Source organism: Aythya fuligula, chromosome 21 (genome assembly GCF_009819795.1).
Source record: "Aythya fuligula isolate bAytFul2 chromosome 21, bAytFul2.pri, whole genome shotgun sequence".
In the NCBI taxonomy this organism is placed as follows: domain Eukaryota; kingdom Metazoa; phylum Chordata; class Aves; order Anseriformes; family Anatidae; genus Aythya; species Aythya fuligula.
The window spans coordinates 1,148,338-1,165,470 of NC_045579.1; the positions used below are offsets into that span (position 1 = coordinate 1,148,338).

The 17,133-nt window shown below is 54.5% G+C and overlaps 1 protein-coding gene across 1 annotated transcript; it reads right to left on the reverse strand.

The window, feature by feature from the left end:
- Positions 1–347: 347 nt before the first annotated feature.
- LOC116497719 (protein-arginine deiminase type-2-like) lies at positions 348–11,313 on the reverse strand. Its single transcript, XM_032201645.1, has 16 exons — positions 11,078–11,313; positions 9,474–9,657; positions 9,310–9,379; positions 9,122–9,183; positions 8,896–9,013; positions 8,201–8,326; positions 7,257–7,435; positions 6,983–7,086; positions 6,721–6,832; positions 6,548–6,655; positions 3,976–4,127; positions 3,564–3,708; positions 2,444–2,537; positions 1,440–1,525; positions 1,123–1,251; positions 348–671 (listed from the first exon to the last, which is right to left on the reverse strand). Exons 1-16 carry the CDS (start codon positions 11,167–11,169, stop codon positions 438–440), a joined length of 1,995 nt encoding a protein of 664 aa, XP_032057536.1. The 5' UTR covers positions 11,170–11,313; the 3' UTR covers positions 348–437.
- Between the last annotated feature and the right edge of the window lie 5,820 nt (positions 11,314–17,133).

Consider the following 17,133-nt stretch of genomic DNA (forward strand, 5'->3'; position numbering starts at 1 on the left):
GACAAAGAGAAGAAGGGAGGCGGGAGGGGTAGTGCTGGCCGCCATCTTGGGTGTGGCGGCGGGCGCGGGGAGGCGCCATGTTGAGTGTGGCGTTGCGCTGTGGCACAAGGGGCTAGCGCTGCCCGTCCCCCCGTTTTTGGGGATTGGCACAGCAGGACGCGGCACTCCTCGTGCTGAATCCCCACCCTTATTCTTTTTTTTTTCTTTCTTTTTTTTTTTTTCCAAAGCCTCAGCACTGGGCCAGGCAAAATGGTGGGTGCCAAAATGGCGCCCCCGCCCCAGCATCCCCCTGAGCGCCCTCCTCTGCTTCTCTCGCCCTTATCCCCGCCGTTTTGTCATGCTCCACCTCGTTTCCCACAGCAAATTTATTAGTTAACTGAAGTGCAAACAACACACGCCAAAAAAGGCGGCCACGGGCCAGGGAGGTGGCGGCGCGGCTATGGTGTGGCGTGCCACCAGCAGAAGGCAAAGGGCCGGCGCTGGACGTTGGTGCCGCAGCGCACCTCCCCGAGCCTCCCGTGGTACGAGGCGACGTCCTCGAGGAAGTGGCACCGCAGCCCCAGTGGCTCCAGGAGGCTGCGGACATGGTGCTCCAGGCAGCATTCACCACCCAGCACTGGGCCGAAGGGCTTGGGGATGCCCAGGTCCTTGGCCAGGATGATCATGGGGACCTGTGGGGTGACACGGGGCGCTTTAGGGGTACCCAGCAGCATCCCCAGCTGAGAAGCCAAAGGAAAGCAGTTGGTGATCCTCCCAAAATTGAGTTACGGCTGTTACTTTCTGTAGCCTCCCTTCAGGAGATCCAGCACTGTTTCCCTTATTTTTTTATATATTTAAACCTTGCCATTTCACCACTTTGAAAGGTTTTCACCTCAAAGCTGTTCAGGTTAACCCAACCATGAGCAACATGCATCAGAGACACAAGGTTACAGCTAACGGTAGTCAACCTGCAGAGCCCGGATGGAGGTATTTTCCCTTTCTGGGCAGGAAAGCACTATGCTTTTTTGGACATCCTTAAGGATGGGAGGATCATGGTCATAGGCTTAGCTATTTTTCCTCTCCACAGCTCAAAACACACAGCCACTGACTGGAGAGAACGCGAGGAGCAGGGACACCTCTCACCATGTTGGGGAAGTACGGCATGGCCTTGCCTTGCTTGTCAAGCTTGAAGAGCGCTGGCAGGTCGATGATGTCCTCCTCTGTCAAACCCAGCTCCTTCTTGAGGATGTCCCTGTTCCAGTCAATGCAGCGCTAGAAGGAGAGGAGAAGAAGGGACTGGGGGGACAGGCAGGCAAACAAGGTTCCCCCAAGTGGCCCTGTGGACACTCTCATGCAGGAGGAGAACATGCCAAAATGCAATACCTCCTTTGAAAGTTCATGCCACCCTGGGGCTGTTATCACAAGAAATATTGGTTATCATCAGAAATATCAGCTGTTACCTGAACGTACTGATTCTGCTGCACCATAATGTTGTTGGAAAGGACCTTGTTAATTGTCACTCGTTTTGTGTCCGTCCCCGAATATCCTACAAATGCAAACCCCGATGGGTGAAATGGATGCCTGCAGGAGCCTGGCTTAAGATGTGGCACAGATATGGAAAAGTTCCCCAAAATCCCAATTTGCCGAGCTTGGATTAAGGTTTTGGCTTGAGGTTGAGGCTGCTGGGAATCCCATTTCTTAGCTTACTGGGAAACCAAGCAAGAGGGAAAGCTTTGCCTTTTTCACAATATCTTCACCTGACCTGGAGAGCATTGGAAAGTTTGTATCATCCATCCTCCTGATGATAGAGCTAATAGGATAACAGTTTCTATGCTGTCGCAATTCCCAGCTCCATAAGATCAGAGGTATTTCCTCTACAGAAGCCACCTCTTGTTTTGGGAGGTTCGGCTCCTAGGCAGATAGCATAGTCCCAGAGGGCCCTGTGGTGGCATGGGTGTCCTTTCCCGACTTCATTGAAGACAGATGAGTATTATCCCAAACAAAACCTCAGTCAGAGGCTGCCCAAACTGGCTACCAGTCCAGAGTGACTGAAATGTCTTTGGGGTGACGTGAGACCCCCAGTTGTGTCACTCTCCACTGGAGCTGGTATTTACAGAGATGCTCCATCCCACCCCACCAGCATCTCCTCTGGGCAGAGGGCTTTATCCCTCACATCCCACTCACTTTCCCAAAATAGGGCTCGAGGGTGGGCAGGCATCCTGCCCAAGGACAAGCATGCCAGTCCCTCTTGCCAGCCTTGAAGGGCAACGGTTTGGGAAAATGTCCCCTTCCCTGTGCCCCCAACACCCGCATGTCACTCCAGGCATGTCGGGTGCTGCCGCCCTCAGGCTGCCTCACCCTACATCAAAGCTCAGCCTTTATTTTAGGGACAGGGATCAGCACGCTTCCACCCACCCCAGTGGGATTTGCACAATTCCCCCTGGGTTGCCTGCTGCCCCCTTGCCTTTGAACATGGTGGCTTCTCCCTGGCCCTCCTTCTGCTTCTCCCGAAAGAGCTTGTAGCACGCCGTGGGGCTGGCCATCAGCATCCGAAATCTCTGGGACAGGTGGGAGGGAGAACAGTCACTGAAAAGGGCTTATCCAAAACCATTGCATTCATACCCCTCCCTGGGGAAGCTGCCCTTGGAGGTTTGTTTCTGGTCCTTTGCGAAGAAGTTGAGGTTATATTCTTAAACATAGAGGTATTTAATGCAGTGCTAATAAAATACACCTGAAGGAGGGTGATTTACTACTGGTGTTGAAGGGAAATACCTAACCCAAGGGGTCAAATGCTGCTGGGGCTGCCCCAGGCAGAAGGGATGGGGCAGGGGGGCAACTGCAGCCTGGATGCAGCGGGGTCCAATCCTGCCCACCCCCCTGGTGGGGTGCGTGATCCCTGGGGAGGGCAGGGGGAGTGCTGCTGCTGGCTGTGTTGGTATTTCAACCTCTGTGTGGATTTTTTTTTGTCTCCAGGTGGGTGTCACAAGGCAGGGGGAAGCCAGGGAGGATGGAGCAAGTGCTGTGATGCCTCACGAGCAGGCAGAAAAAGCAGCATTAAGCTGTTCCCGTGCCACTGGGGGAATCATGAATGTATATTCTGAGCCCTGTGGGTGTCCCAGCTTGCTCTGGTCTTGGTGATCTCTTCTACAGGGGCTTAGCACAACCTAGATGAAGGCAAAAGGAGGGTTCCTGGTGTGTGTGTGTGCATAATGACTCCTTTTCTGAACCATCCTGCCAAGGGTTTTCCCCAGAGGGAACAGTCTGTTTCTCAGAGGCTAGCTCTTTCCTACATCTTTTTTCCCCCTGTTTCCAGCCCATCGGAGAGATGCTGAGCAGCAGCGAGCCCTGGGCAGCTCATATGAGTCTCCCTTTGCAGGCACCTTTTCCCCAATCTCTTGGGGTTGACAACAGCTAAGAAAATCCCTTCCTGCATTCAGAGCACTTCTAGGGGCATGGGAGAGAAGCCAAGCAAGCACCAGCTGGGGCTGTCAAGGAAATGAGCTTTGGGATTTTCCCTAGAGCTGACCCAAAGGGATTAGCTTCCCCGAAGAGAAACCACAGAGCAGCAGAAGGTTTCAGGGTACCTTTGTATCGGGGCTGGGCACAAAAGTGACAAACTCGTTGACGTGGCCCGTGGCCAGCCAGTCAGAGTAGAGCTCCACGGGAGCCTGCACTTGCTGGGCGAAGAGGAAATCCCGCACTACTCTGGTCATCCTCCTCCCTGCGGGTCTGGGGGCAAAACAACCCCCGAGAGGGGTGTAAGAGGAGTAAATATTTATCCGTCCTCATGTGCATGCACATAGATTGCAGCCAGGGTGGAGGAAAGGAGGGAGGGAGGAAATGAGAAGGCGGAGATGGAGCAATGGGGTTGGGTGCACCCACTCCATAGAGAGGACAAAATTTGGCTAGTGAAGGTGCTTAATGTGAGTTTTGATGGTATTTAGGGGCACCCGTGGTTCCTTTGCATCCCCAGTGTGTGCTTTTCCCGTCTCTTACGTGGGGAAGCTGCTGCCGATGAGGATCCTCCCCAGGGGGAACTCCTTCCCTGCCACGGTGACGGGAGGGCTGACCTCCAGGTTGCCAAAGGAGTCGAGGCTGGAGACGGCCTCAAAGAGGGGCTCTCTGCTCACGTAGCCGAAATCAGGGCCCTGCAAAAAGAGAAACTGCTGTGAGCATTGCCGTGAGTCCATCCGTGCCCTTATTCCTCCCGCTGGGCCTGGACCTGCTCTGGTGGGTAAAAATAGCAAGGATGGGGGAAGAGGAAGAGGCAGCCCTAAAGGCAAAGCAGGAAGATGAAAGTCTCCGGGGCATCTGGGCTCAGCAATAAATGGCGAGTGCCAGAAGCAGAGTTGGAGTATGGAGTCCAGGAGTGATCTCTGCTATCTCGCAGCTGCTTTTTAAGTGTCCACGTTAAGCTAATTAGTTTCTGGGGCAGCCCCGAAGCAGAGTTTCTGGATGGCTGGAGTGGAGCAGGATGAGCTGTGGCCCTCGAGGGTAAATCCTCCCCAGGCATAAGAACCACCTGAAGGGCTGGGCTTCACTTAAATCCCATCTAAGCCTGATTTTCAGGACTGAATATATCTGGGATTTGAGGTGTTGGGAGATTAACCCTTGGTGCCATGTCTGGGATGTGCCGAGCGAGAGATTGTAATGCTAAAAACAAGGTGAAAAAGGCACTAGGGACACAAATCCTGCTTGTCCTCGCTCTCTGTTTCAAGTCGCTGTGGGTTTGGAGCTCAGTTCCTGCGCAGCCCCTCAGCCACAATCCGATACCTGTTGTTTTTCATTAAACCTCAATCACTTATTAGTGTCGGGTTTCCTCGGGGGTAAACCATGGGGGTGCTTCAATTGAGACAGGTTTCCTGCAGGCTGTCTCCCAATTCACTTGGGCGGGCACGGCGGTGTTTGCAGTGAGTGGATTTGTCCTCGACGTGCTGCCCTGTCCGCACCCAACCTGCACTGATCCTCCTGCCTCGGCTGCATGCGGGTGCAAAGCCCTCGGTGTTGCCCCAGGGGGACAGAAACGCAGCAGGGAGGTGGGACGCGGTTACAGGCAAAAATGTACGGTTTGGGAAAAACAAGCGAGAAGACCCAAAAGCGTGAAAAAGTGGGGAAAAGCGATCTAGGAGGCGCTTAGAAAAATCAAATTAAAAAAATCAAGGGTGTTCGGAGAAGCCGGGAGCTGCAGCAGGGATTGAACGCGAAACACCTGCCCCTACCCATTTCAATTTAATAAACAGCAGGGCCAGCGGAGGCTCAGCTGTCTGAGCACTGGTTCATCCCAGGTTTGTGGGCAGCATCCGAGCCCTATCAGTTCCAGACGGATTTTGAGGGGCTAATTCCCCGTGGTTTCCTTTTTCCCTGGTGCAGGGTCCCGGGGGCTTAGGGCTTGGCTGGGCGGGAGGAGGACCTGCGCTGCCTTTGGCTGCGTGGTCCAAGCTGGAAAATGAGGCTGGAAAGATAGGGCTGGGGATTAGGGGAGGCTTGAAAGCAGAAATTGGTGTATAGCGTGTTAGCAGCTCCAGAGGCTGAAACTGCTCCTCTGAATACGAAGCAAAGCAATTCCTAAGGAGGGCTGGTAGGAGCTCAGCTTATTCACAAAGGAGTGGATCAGCACAGCACTCCCATCCTGCCTGATAAATCCGGGACTGCATGCACTGCTGGCATGAGGAATGGTGTGTTTCAATGCTTTTTTAAAGTGAGGAACCTTCCCCAAACTAGCATGCAGCAAAAAAAATAAAAAAATAAAAAAATAAAAAAATAAGTGAGCTGCCAAAATACTGCTGGGGAGCAGAGCAGGGCTGGGTGTACGGGGCAGGGTTTGGTGGCTCCCCAGGGCTGTCCTGCCCTTCCTGCATGGTCAGATCTCAAAGGGATCATTCAAAATGTCATTTTTTCCACACTTGTCTTTGCGGGACTCTCCTGAAATGCCCTGGTCGGGGTCACTGCTCTCCCAGCAGCTTGCTTCGCGTGCCCTGCCCTTCGCCTTGGCAGCCAAGCCCTGTGGGGAGGATTTTGGCAGCCGCCTGTGTCTTGCAGTCTTTCGAGCAAGTAAATTGACTCCTCTCACACCTTTCTTTCCTCTTCTGCTCGAGCGCTGAGGCATAGCTACATGTGCAGAGGAGGAACGGAGAAACCAGCCCGCTGAGACTCCTCGTTTCGCAATTGGAAAACTTAAGAGCTGGGATGTGGTTTCGTGGTGGGGCTCACTAGGACAGGTCGGTGGCTGGACGTGATGGTCCTGAAGGTCTTTTCCAGCCTGAATGGTTCTGTGGCTGCTCAGCTATTTGGGGTGAAGGAATGCACCCCGTGCCCGGAGCCTGCTGCTCCCGGGGTCCGAGCTCCCCCTTGCCTCCAGGGTGGGGGCTTCCCTGGCAGCGGGGCACGGACCTGTCCCTGATCCATGCTCAGGGGTGAGGCTGTTGGTGTCGGGGTGGTTTCTCCATGCAGAGGGACGAAGCAGTGCTGTACTCCTGTCTTTCAGCCAATTCGTTATAATGCATTTGGGGTAAGAGTTCAAGCACAAACCCTGCTCCTAGGGCAACGCCAGCGACTGCCCTGCTCTTACCAGCAGCTCCTTGATGGGGGCTCGCTCCATCCCTCTGACCTGCGGGGAGTCCAGCACCACCGGGAAACTTTTCTGGGGTGCCTGGGTGTAGCCGAACTCAATCTCATCCTAAAGCAGGGAGAAAAGCCCATCAGGGAGGGCAGGCTGTGCCGCCCAGCCCGGTGCCCACCTACCTGCATCCAGCGGTCCCCGCGGTTGATGTAGCCGAAGCAAACCTTCAGGTCGCAGCCGGCCTTGTTGACGAGGTTCTTCACCTCCTTGATGAAGAGGTAGTTGTCCTTCATGCTGGGAGAGCGGGTGGTGGGAGGGAAGGGATGGAGAGCTGCTGGAGGACGGGTGGCTGGCCCTGGCACTCTGTCCATCTGCCCCCCGGCTCGGTGACCCCATGGGGCCAGTGCCGATTTGGCCGTGGAGGTCTCGTCCCTCGGCCCTTACCTGCAGACGAAGACGTTCACCGGTGCCAGCGTGCTGGGGGTCACGATCCACGGTGCCACCCTGAACACCACCGTGTCGGTGAAAATCGGCGTGTGGGGGATGCCCTGGGGGAGGCGAGCAGAAATCAGGGCTCTCCCACTCCCCATTTACCCCTATCGCCCCCAATACCCTACCCTGAAATCATTTTTGGGGGTAAGCTAATGGTCTATTCCCCATCCCTGTAACCTGGGGCTGTTGCAGCCTTCCCTCTGCCCCCTTCCCCAGAGCCCCCGACCTCAGCCAGGGTCTCCAGGAGGCTGACGTGGATGGAGACCAGCCCGGGGAAGGAGTCGTCGGGAAAGCGCAGCCCCTCCACGAAGAAGTTGAGCTCGGCGGCCCCGCCAGCGTGCTGCACGGTGTGGCACAGCTTCCTCCGACCCAGCACGTGGACGTAGCGCTGCCCGAAGAAGGGGTCTGCAAGGACCGAAAGGAGAAGGTGGGTGATTTCCGAAAAGCTGTGGTGGTTTCTAACCCGCTCTGCTTGTGCACGAGGTGTTTCCAGCACCCCCTGTGCCAAAGCTTCTCCTCTGCTGGCGGAGGAAACTTCATCTGGCAGAATGACCCTAACGCAGCTCAGGTGCTTGCAATGTTGCATTTGTGCACAAGGCGGGTGGGCAAAACGTCTGAGAGCCTTTTCTGGGCTGGAGCCAGCATTGCAAAGATGTTCCCATGAGGTTTCTGCCCTGGAAGCCCCCCAGACCTCCCATGGGGTAGCAATGCCACAAATCCCTCTGCTGATGGATTTAATCCCACGTTTAAATGTGCTTAATGGCACGTTTCTGGGCTGGATGAGTCCCAGGGAATAAACCACCGTGTCCACAGCTGGGAACAAGGAAGGGAAAACGTGTCTTAGAGCATGTTGCCTGGTGCAGGAAGCATCAGGGTGTCAGGACACCTGTGTTTGTTTTTATTTTTTGCTGCTGCTTTGCTGGATGACCTTGGGTAAATGGCTTCACCACGCTGCGCCTCTGCTTGCGCATCTCGAGTTTACCATCTGATAAAAGACTTAAGGCTGGAAAAATTTGGGGAAGGGATGGTGAGGGCACAATGTGCTTCAGAAGCACAGTTTGAGGAGCATGGAGAGGATGAGGTCGGGATGGGAAGACAAGAGCTTGAGATGACAAAAGCCTCATGAAGTGGGAGAAGGGGCGGAGGAGGCAGCGATGGAGAAGAACTTACTCTGCACGTGAAAGACCCCAACTTTGTCGGCATCAGAGACGGGAACGTAGAGCACGATTTCATACCCCCGTGGCAGGTGCTGTGGCCCTTCAGTCCTCAACACCATCCGAGTCATATCCAGCAAATCTGGGGTGCGAGCGAGAACAAACCTGGGTGCAAGCTCCGCCAGCCTGTGCTCTCCTGCCCTGCGCCAAGCAGCGTGCCCTTTCCCTGTAACCAGCCTTGGCATGCATGCTGGAAAAACAGCCTGCGGTCCTGCTAGCAAGGCTTGTGGCTTGTGCTTTGAAACTTTTTTTTTTTTTTTTTCCCCTGGCACAGCCGGTCCCTGGCCTCAAAAAGCCGATGGGCACTGGCTTGGCGTGGTTTGGTTTTCCAGGAACAGGCGGGTATTCCTGGCTGCCGGCCGTGCGCCTGGCCCCAAGCATCCCTCGGCCAAGCCCTGCCGTCAGCGGCACCTCCGCTGTTTTTTTGGCTGTGCTTTGTGCCCCTGCTTGACCTTGGGGCGATAATTAAAACAAAATACGAGGACGGGAGCGTGATCCCGCATGGGGAGCTTACTCAGCAGCTCAGCTGAGTCAGAGCAGAGAGCAGCCAATTCCCAAGCAAGCCTTCATGCCTGAAAAGATTAAAGAGGGGGGAATAACAGCGTTTTTGCTTATTTTTTTGAAGCGGAGCTGGGCTTGGGACTGCATTACCTTCTTTGCTGAACACCCTTTCGTCATCGCAGTCTGGCGCAGGACTCAAGGGGATCTCCCTGTCGCAGCTGACCAGCAGGATGGCCCCGTGTCCCTCGGGTCCCCATGTCCAGCTGGCCTGAAACACCACGCTGGGGCTCAGCGAGGCGATGGGGACGCAGCAGCTGGGATGTGCTGGCCTCCTGCAAGCCCAAGGACTACCCATGCAGGGAAGGGGCAGGGTTACCTTGTTGGGGTTGTTCTTTTCCACCACGCCATCCCGATCCGCATCGACATCCAGGGAGAGTCCTGGAGGGCAAACCCCACTGTCAGCCCGGGATAGGGTGGGTTGGGTGTGCGCACGTGTCCCCCCCGGCCTGTCAAAGCTGTCCCCTGCTCAGAGGGATGCTGCATCACGGGAGCCTCCCTACTCACCGATGCCGGTGAGGAAAACCCCAGCTTGATCGATGGGCTGCCCTCCCTCTGCGTAAAAGCTGACGATTACCTGGAAATACCCAAATTTGCCTGCTTGGGGAAGGATGCTCTCCATCCCCAGCCAGGAGGGGGCCTGGCACGGTGCCCAGCACCCCGATTTTTACCTTGTTATCGTTGACCTCGGTGCTGGCCCGGCTCATGCTGAACCTCAGGACCGTCCCCTCGTCCAGCGGCCACCGCGTCCCGCTGGGTGCTGGCCCCACCTCGGCTCGGCCCCGCGCCAACACCTCCACGCTCACCCCCTCCGTGTGCTTCACCCCAAAGGCGACCGCCCCGGCTGGGGCCGCCCTGCAAGCAACATGCTCTATTTTCCAAGGTCTGTGCATCCGGCACCCAAAAACCACCAATTCCCATTACGATTCGGCTCTCCACCCAAAACACAGGCTGGCGTCTCCGTGCTCACCGCTGCCTCTTTTCTACCTTTCCTCACGGCCTGGGAATGTTTGAGGTGCCTTTTTTTTTTTTTTTTCTTCTCTTTTTTCTTTTTCTCTTTTTAAGACAGAACATGCTCTTGTAGAAAAATGAGTGTATTTAGTAGCAATCAGTGCAGATTGCCGTTAACTCTAATTACAGCCAAAGCATTCAGTGCCACTGGAACCAAACTTGGTTTGCACTTCAGCTGAGAAATCTGCGTTATTTGCCAACTGAGGCAAACCCAGCATTTCCCAGCTCAGTGTAGCAGCATTCCAGCTGAGCTGGAGGATTTTACCATGGGAAACTCTCATTTTTTATTTCATTCAATCCCAGTCATTCAATCATTCAATCCCAAAGCATCGCTCCCAGTCCAAAGTGCTTTTTTCTGAGCTGCTCTGTGCATCCCCTTTGCCTCTCCTGTCCCTAATTTCCCCATCTATCCAGGGTTATTATTTTTGGGTTGCTTACAGCACCCAAAATCCAGGCTCCCTTTGAGCACTGACACCCGAGCGCCCATGCTGGATCACCATTACAGCACCATTTATTGGGTTTCTGAGTGAGGGCAGCACTGCTGAGCATCGGGGGAAGAGGAAATCTGAGAGTCTGCCTGATGCTGCCTGGGCATTTCTTAAATTGCTCAATTCTGTTTAATTATGCATGCAAAACTGGTTTGGTTTCTGGGCTTCGGGAATCCCACTGGGAAGAGATTTGACCCGGAGAGAAGCCAGATGAACTGTTTGGCTGGAGTATAGAGGGCAAGATTTGCAAAAGCAGCTGGGTGAGCACTGGCACGAACCATGAAAAGAGCACATAACCTTTTTTTTTTTACTTTCAATTATCTCAAAGGGTAGCGTTAGGCTTGTTTTAGAGGTACTGTGGGGCTTGCAGGCTTTCTGAGGACACAGATCATCACCAGATCTTGCTTTCCTCCCCTCTCCCAGCTGCATCACCTCCTTTGCTGTCTGTCCCCATGGCTCCTGCTCAAAATGCCCCGTCCCTGCTCATCCCTCTGTTCTCCAGCAATTTTCTGAAATAGCACTGCATCTGTTGACCACAGGTGGACCAGACTCATCCCGTTTGCAGACCCGGGGTACGTATGTCATGCAGCAACTGATTCTTGAAACTTGCCCGGGACTTGTGCAGATTTGCAAAGCCCGGGGAGGATTTGTGCCGATGAATTGCATCAAATCCTAGAGCTGGGGCTTTTGGGGGGAGCAGAAGGAAAAACGGGGACGGGAAACGTGCGTGGGGAGAAATAGGTTGAGGAGCAGGTAGGGTTTCACATCCCACTCACCCGTGGACATCGACGGCAAGGTGGGTGCCCAGCACGCACAGCGCCTGGATGCGGCTCCCGTGCTGCAGCCGCAGCGTGCGCTCCCCCAGCATCTCGCTGCCTGGGCGCGCACACCCCGCTGCCTGCTGCAGGAGCTTCTTCCTCCCCTCGTCTTCCTCTTCCTCAGCCAGCCCCGCAGCAAATCAGCCCACCTTCAGAGCTCGCAAAGTCTGTGATGATGAGTGTGTGCCCCCACCCCGGTTCGGAGGGAGGGGGCGGTTGGATTGGACCCTCCAAAGCCCCAGGAAAATGATCTCGGGAGGGAGGGAAGGGATGGAGAGGGAGGGCAGCTGGCCCGGTGCCCACCCTGTGCCAGCCCCATGCATGCAGCTCCCCCAGCTGTCCCCGTCCCCACTCCCTCCAGCATCTCCCCAGACTGTGATGAGCAGCTTGGTGGGGAGGAGGATGCAAGAGAACCTCGGAGGTGTTTTTTGCCGTGCTTTTGGATTCCCCTGGTGTTTGCAACCCTCTCCTCCTCCTGTGCCCCTTTTCTGCTCTCTAGGGAAAACCTCTGCCTGCCTGGAGAGGAACAAATCGAATTTCCCAACCCTCGGGCTAGAGCAGGATGCTCTTTGCTTCCCTGCTTGCTTTCAGCTCGCTTCCCTTTGCCTCCGCGCACGCCAGCATGGGGAAAGCCGTGGTGGTTGTGCACAGCCGGCGCCCCACTTGGCGCCACGGCAAGGCGCACCGGGAGCCAGCGCTGCCCACGCGGGCGTTTGCATTATTTATTAGCGCCGAGCTGAATATTCATGTTGGAAACCAAACTTCTGCCCCAGATTTTGGAATAACCTGCTGCAAGCAATTAAAGAGCGAGGAGCAGAAATGTTCAGTTTGATCTTCCCTGTTTGTATCCCTTTTGGGCTTTTCTTTTGAGCTTTCTCCTCTCTCCGTGACCAGGGCAGAGGAAATGAGCTCAAATCCAGTTTCCCATCTGAAGCGGATCCCTTTTTTTTTTTTTTCCCTGTGACTTGAGCAAACAGGAGTGAAGACTTTGTATTGCTGAGCAGATTGGGAACATACACACAAAAAAAGGCAGAAAAAAGGGCAGTTAGGAGGCATTTTGCACATGCAAAAATGAGGTTTGTGGCAAGAGGGAGATTTTATTAAAGGCTGTAGATGTTCTCTCCCAAGAGTATAAGAAGTTATAAACACTTTGCTGTCAGGCTGTGCTATCATGGTCAGAGCAGCACTGCTGCTGTGCATAGCCAGCCCGGGGGGGTGCATTGAGGGACCCCTGGTTTGGGTGTCTCAACCTGAGCTGAGCTGCCAGCAGCTGGAAGAGGCTCCCTCTTCTGAAAAGCGTCGTGGTTTTACCCTCATCCGTTCGACTCCAGTCTATTCAAACCACCAGCAGTAAGAAAAACCAGTGAAAGAGGAACCAGAAAGAGAAATAATTGGGAAAAAGAAACCAAGGCCACACGGTGTTTGCACAAGCAGGCTCCATTCGCCAGCTTTGCGCCATGTGAGACTTCCTTTTTTTTTCCCCCCAAAGCGTCCCTTCCCTGCAGGCAACAAGTGGGATGGGATGGCCTCGGCTCCTCGTGCTCTCCTGGGACCCTGTGCTGGAGACACAGGTGTAAAATCCCTATTTCAGAAGAAAACAAGCAAAGCAGCTTTTCTAATACCATTTTCACTTCCCAATTCCTTTACTTGGGGATTTAGTATTTCATTTGTCAGCAAGGAAAAGAAATGCTGCTGAAATCCTTATGAAGAAAACAACCCCAACCACCTCCCATCTTGCAGAAGGTTCCCAAGGTCACGCCATCGATTGAGGTTTTTCAAGTCAGCAGGAGTATTCCTTGCTGCTCGTGGTTTTTCTTGCGTGGCTCTGGCTTGGGCTTGGTACACCACCGTGGGACCTTGCAGCAACATCAAAGCGGGGAAAATCCTGGACTGGGGCAAAAAGAGAGGAGGGTGGCTGGGTTGCAGGCAGGGGCTGATTTCCCAGTGGGATTTGGATGCTGCCACACTGGTTCTTGTCTTTGAGGGATCAGTTGGAAGGAGGCTGGGGTCTTTCCAAGCTTTCTGGAGTCTTTGGAACTCAAGGAGGGTCTTTACTAGGCTTTGGGGGTCTTTGCAATCCTGCTGGTGTCTTTGAAAACAGGGCAGTGTCTTTGCAAGGCTTTGGGATTCTTTGAAAGCCTTCTGGGGTCTTTTCAACGTTCCCACGGGCTTTGCAAGGCTTTGGGGGTCTTTGCAAGCCGTGTGGGATCTTTCAAAGCCTCCTGTGGTCTTTACGAGCTGTGTGGAGTCTTTGGAAACTATGCGGAGTCTTTGCAAGTTTTCTGGGTTCTTTGCAAGGCTTTGGGGATCCTCAAAATATTCTGGGGGTCTTTGCAAGTCTCTGGGGGGTCCTTGAAAGCCTTAGGGTTTTTTTTTTTGCAGTTTTCTTGGGATCTTTGGAAACCATGCAGAGTCTTTGGAAGTCTCCATGGGTCTTTGGAAGGCTTTAGGGTTCTTTGCAAGCTGTGCGGCTTCTTTGCAAGCCTGCCGTGGTCTTTGCAACCTTACTGCAGCCTTTGGAAGACTCACGGAGTCCCGCATCCTGTGTGGGGACAAGCGCGAGGACCTGCCTGTCCCCATTGCACAAGAGGCACTGGAAGCTCAAACTCACTCAGCCAGTTGCCAAACAAACCTCGGTCCATAGCACGAGGATGGGATTTTGCATGAGGCAGAAGCGCTATTCCCAACGCAGGCTTTGCTCTGTGCTATCAGGCGGGAGATCGGCCCCGGTGAACCATCACGAGACGTGTGTGCAAATACAAGCACACGCACACGCTGATGTCTGGAGGCTCGTGGTTTTGCAGCTATAGTTAATCTGGTCAAAGGAGTTCTCTGGTTTTTAAAAATCAGATTAGGAACTGCTCTGCGTAATCCTCCCCGCCGCTGATGGATCTGTGCCTGCCCTAATTTGGGGGGACGGGAGCAGATAGCCAAGCCGAAGCTCATGAACAACCCCAGGAGCTGCTCCGTGAGGGTTCTCATGTGCGCTTCGCCCTGGCTGGGTGCTTTGCAGTCCCTTCCTGCAGGCACGTGTGTGACTGCAAGGAGTAGGAGGGAAGCATGAAATATCCCCCCGTGGCGTCCTTTCGAGCTGACCTTTTGCATTGAGGAGGTGCAAACAGGTGCCCGGCCGAGCGGAGGCACGAGGCGCTGCTGTCGCTGCTGCTGGGGCATGTCGCTGCCTTTATTTTGGAAGAAGCAGCCAGCTTCGAGGAGGCAAAACCAACCCAGTGAGGAGGATGAAGGAGCTCGGGCGAAGCCGCGCCGACCCACGGCCGCGTTGCTCTCCCCGGGGGGGACACGCGGGCGTGGATTTATAGGGCAGTGCGTTTAATGCAAAACTGGGGGAGAGCGTGGGCAGGGTGAGCCCAGGGCGCATGCACGGCTCCAGCCTGGGGGCAGAGGCAGTTTTATGGGGTGCTCTGCTTTGGGATTGCCAGGGATGAAGCCTCCATGTTTTACAAGGCGGCAGGCACTTTTGGGGGAGAAGAAAGGACGGAGGGGGCTTTTTGCTGCTTTCTCACCCAGGCGAAGGTGTTTGCAGAGCCAGCATCATCGAGTACTGCTGGGTTTTACCAGCTTTCAAACCATTTTTTCTGGTCCAAACCATTCTCCTGCCCTTCACCAGCCGGGACAGGGGATGCAGAGCCTCAGCAGCCTCATGAGCACAACCTCACAGGATGCTTCCACCGTGCGGCATTACGGCTCCGCACCAGAAGGAAGCAAAAAACCCTCATGCAAACAGGAGCGGGACTTGATAACTGGTTCGATGCCTTCCCCTGTTGCAAGTAATTAGGCTGACAAGGCTCTTAAAAGTTCCTGCCTGCAATTACGCATGCAGAGTAATAAATAAGGTGTAATTACCGGCTTAGGGAGATTATCAAACTTTCCTTGACAGAGTGGCGGTGCAGGATGGGTGAGAAGGGAAGCCCCGTGGGGTCGGGGCTGTTGTGGTGTTCTGGGGGTCGGGTCTTGCCCCATCATGGCTGGAAATGACCTGAAAGGACCCATCGGGGGGAGAGGGGAATGAAGCAAGGCCACCCAAAAACAAGCTCGCCAATGTGCAAATCGATCTGACGGAGAGGCGCAGGGGGTTCGTGTGCCCTCAGAGGGGTCTGAATTTGCCCACCCCTCTCTGAGCCACTGTGCACAGGGAGCCTTAATGACAACCTCTCGGGACAAGGTGTTATTAGGGAGAAACACTCAGCTCTGAATGGGCCAGATGGCTTAAAACTGAAATTCTTCTTATGCATGGGCATGTCAGCGCTAATAGCAGGTGGAGGAGGAAGAAGAGGTGAATGTAGCTGCCACCCAGCAAAGATGGGGTGCTTGGGGCTGGAGCGAGCATTGCTGTGCCTGGTCAAAAATGCGCTGTGACTAAACCCGAGTCTGTCTGTGGAAAAATAAAAACACCGCACCAAACCCAACACAAGCATGAAGTTTCAGCTTCGTGGCTTCTTCCTTGATGGATGCGATCTGGGGCGGGTTTGGGGGGAGAAGCGTGGCCGCGGCGTGGGGAGGAGGGCACGCTCGGGAGCCCTGTGCCGAAGCCCTGGTGCTCGCTGGGAGCCAGAAACCACCATCCTCCGCCTGCTTCCAGATTACAGACCATAACAGCATGACCCCGTGGGGATGTAGGTGTGTTCCCTGTCCAGCACAGGGCTCAAACCAGCTGAGCAGGATGCGGTGCCAAAATCACAGCAGGAGGCAAGCTCAGCACCGTGCCCAGTCTAAACCAGCGCAACCAGCGGCCGCAAGTGGGAAATCCAACTTGCAGCCTTACATAATGATCTTCTTTGGTAGACTTACAGGCAAATTCTTCCATGGGGGATGCAAGGAGCTCACAGTGATTCTGCTTGGCAGCAGCTTTATGAATTTTAGGGGCATGTGAGCCCCTAAAACCCTCCTCTAGGATGTCTCAAAAGCCAACACGATTCACAAATCTATGAACCTCATGAGTTTGGCTCCTGATGGGTTTCAGGACATGGAATTTTGCTTAAAATCCCAAGCCAAGGTCTTGGAGAGGCTGGAAACACCTCTAGTGTTCCTCTCTCTCGAGCATCCTGCCCGCCCCAGCAAACTCTCATGATCTTATTAAAGCTGTGCTCGCGTACGAGACACGGTGCTGCTTTGCTGCTGCAATTAAGGTCGGAGCCCTTTAATGTAGACTTGCTCGGAGATGTTTAAAGCAGCTGCCGTGGTGCTGGTTTGATCTCACAGGGGAAGGTGCGTGCAGGTGGTGGCTCCCAGCTTGCCTCTCCCCCAGCAGAGGACGTGCAGCTCGGTGCAATGGTGGGGACCAGTCCTCCTTGCTCTGCTGAGCCTGTTCCAGCTCTTTTGGCTTGCAAGGGGTCCTGCTGCAATGAGGACTGTGCCATTCCTGTATCACCCTGCCCCTGTTGCAACGAGATTCGGGATGAACCACAGTGGGGTTGTCAGCGTGTCGGGTCAGCAGTGATGGAGTTTCCCCATCTCCCTTTTTGTCTCCATCCGTGGGACATGCAGGGCTGCTGCCGCCTCCATCCCGGGTTGGCCCCGAAGCTCCTTCCCAGAGGAGCAGCAAGATCCATCTCACCCAGTTTTCCTCTTTGCCGTCTAGCGAAGTCTCCTGGGATCGCCTGGAGAGAGATGACTATCTCCTGAAAGCCATTTCTTCCAGCGACCGGGGCATTTCCCGTGGGAGCTTCACGCGCATTAAAAAAAAAAAACAATTCCCCAAATGCCGCATCCAAACAAAACACCTGAGAATCCCTAATTTCCGCGGAAAGCCTCTTGCCTTGTTTTGCTTTCTTTTTTCTTCCCATCCCTGCTTGCCAAATAACCAGTTTTCCCTGCACCCATTTCTGTCCGTCGCGTTCATCAGGAGTTGTTATGAAGGGAAGGACCAGCCTGAGCAAACATTTCCTTTTGCTGCTGCAGCGGTGAGTGCCTTGTGCAGGCATTGCCCTAATGGGGTAGCCGAGGCCGTGAGTCACCTGTAGAGAGCCTGCGTGGAAAATTTGGGTTGTTTTAAA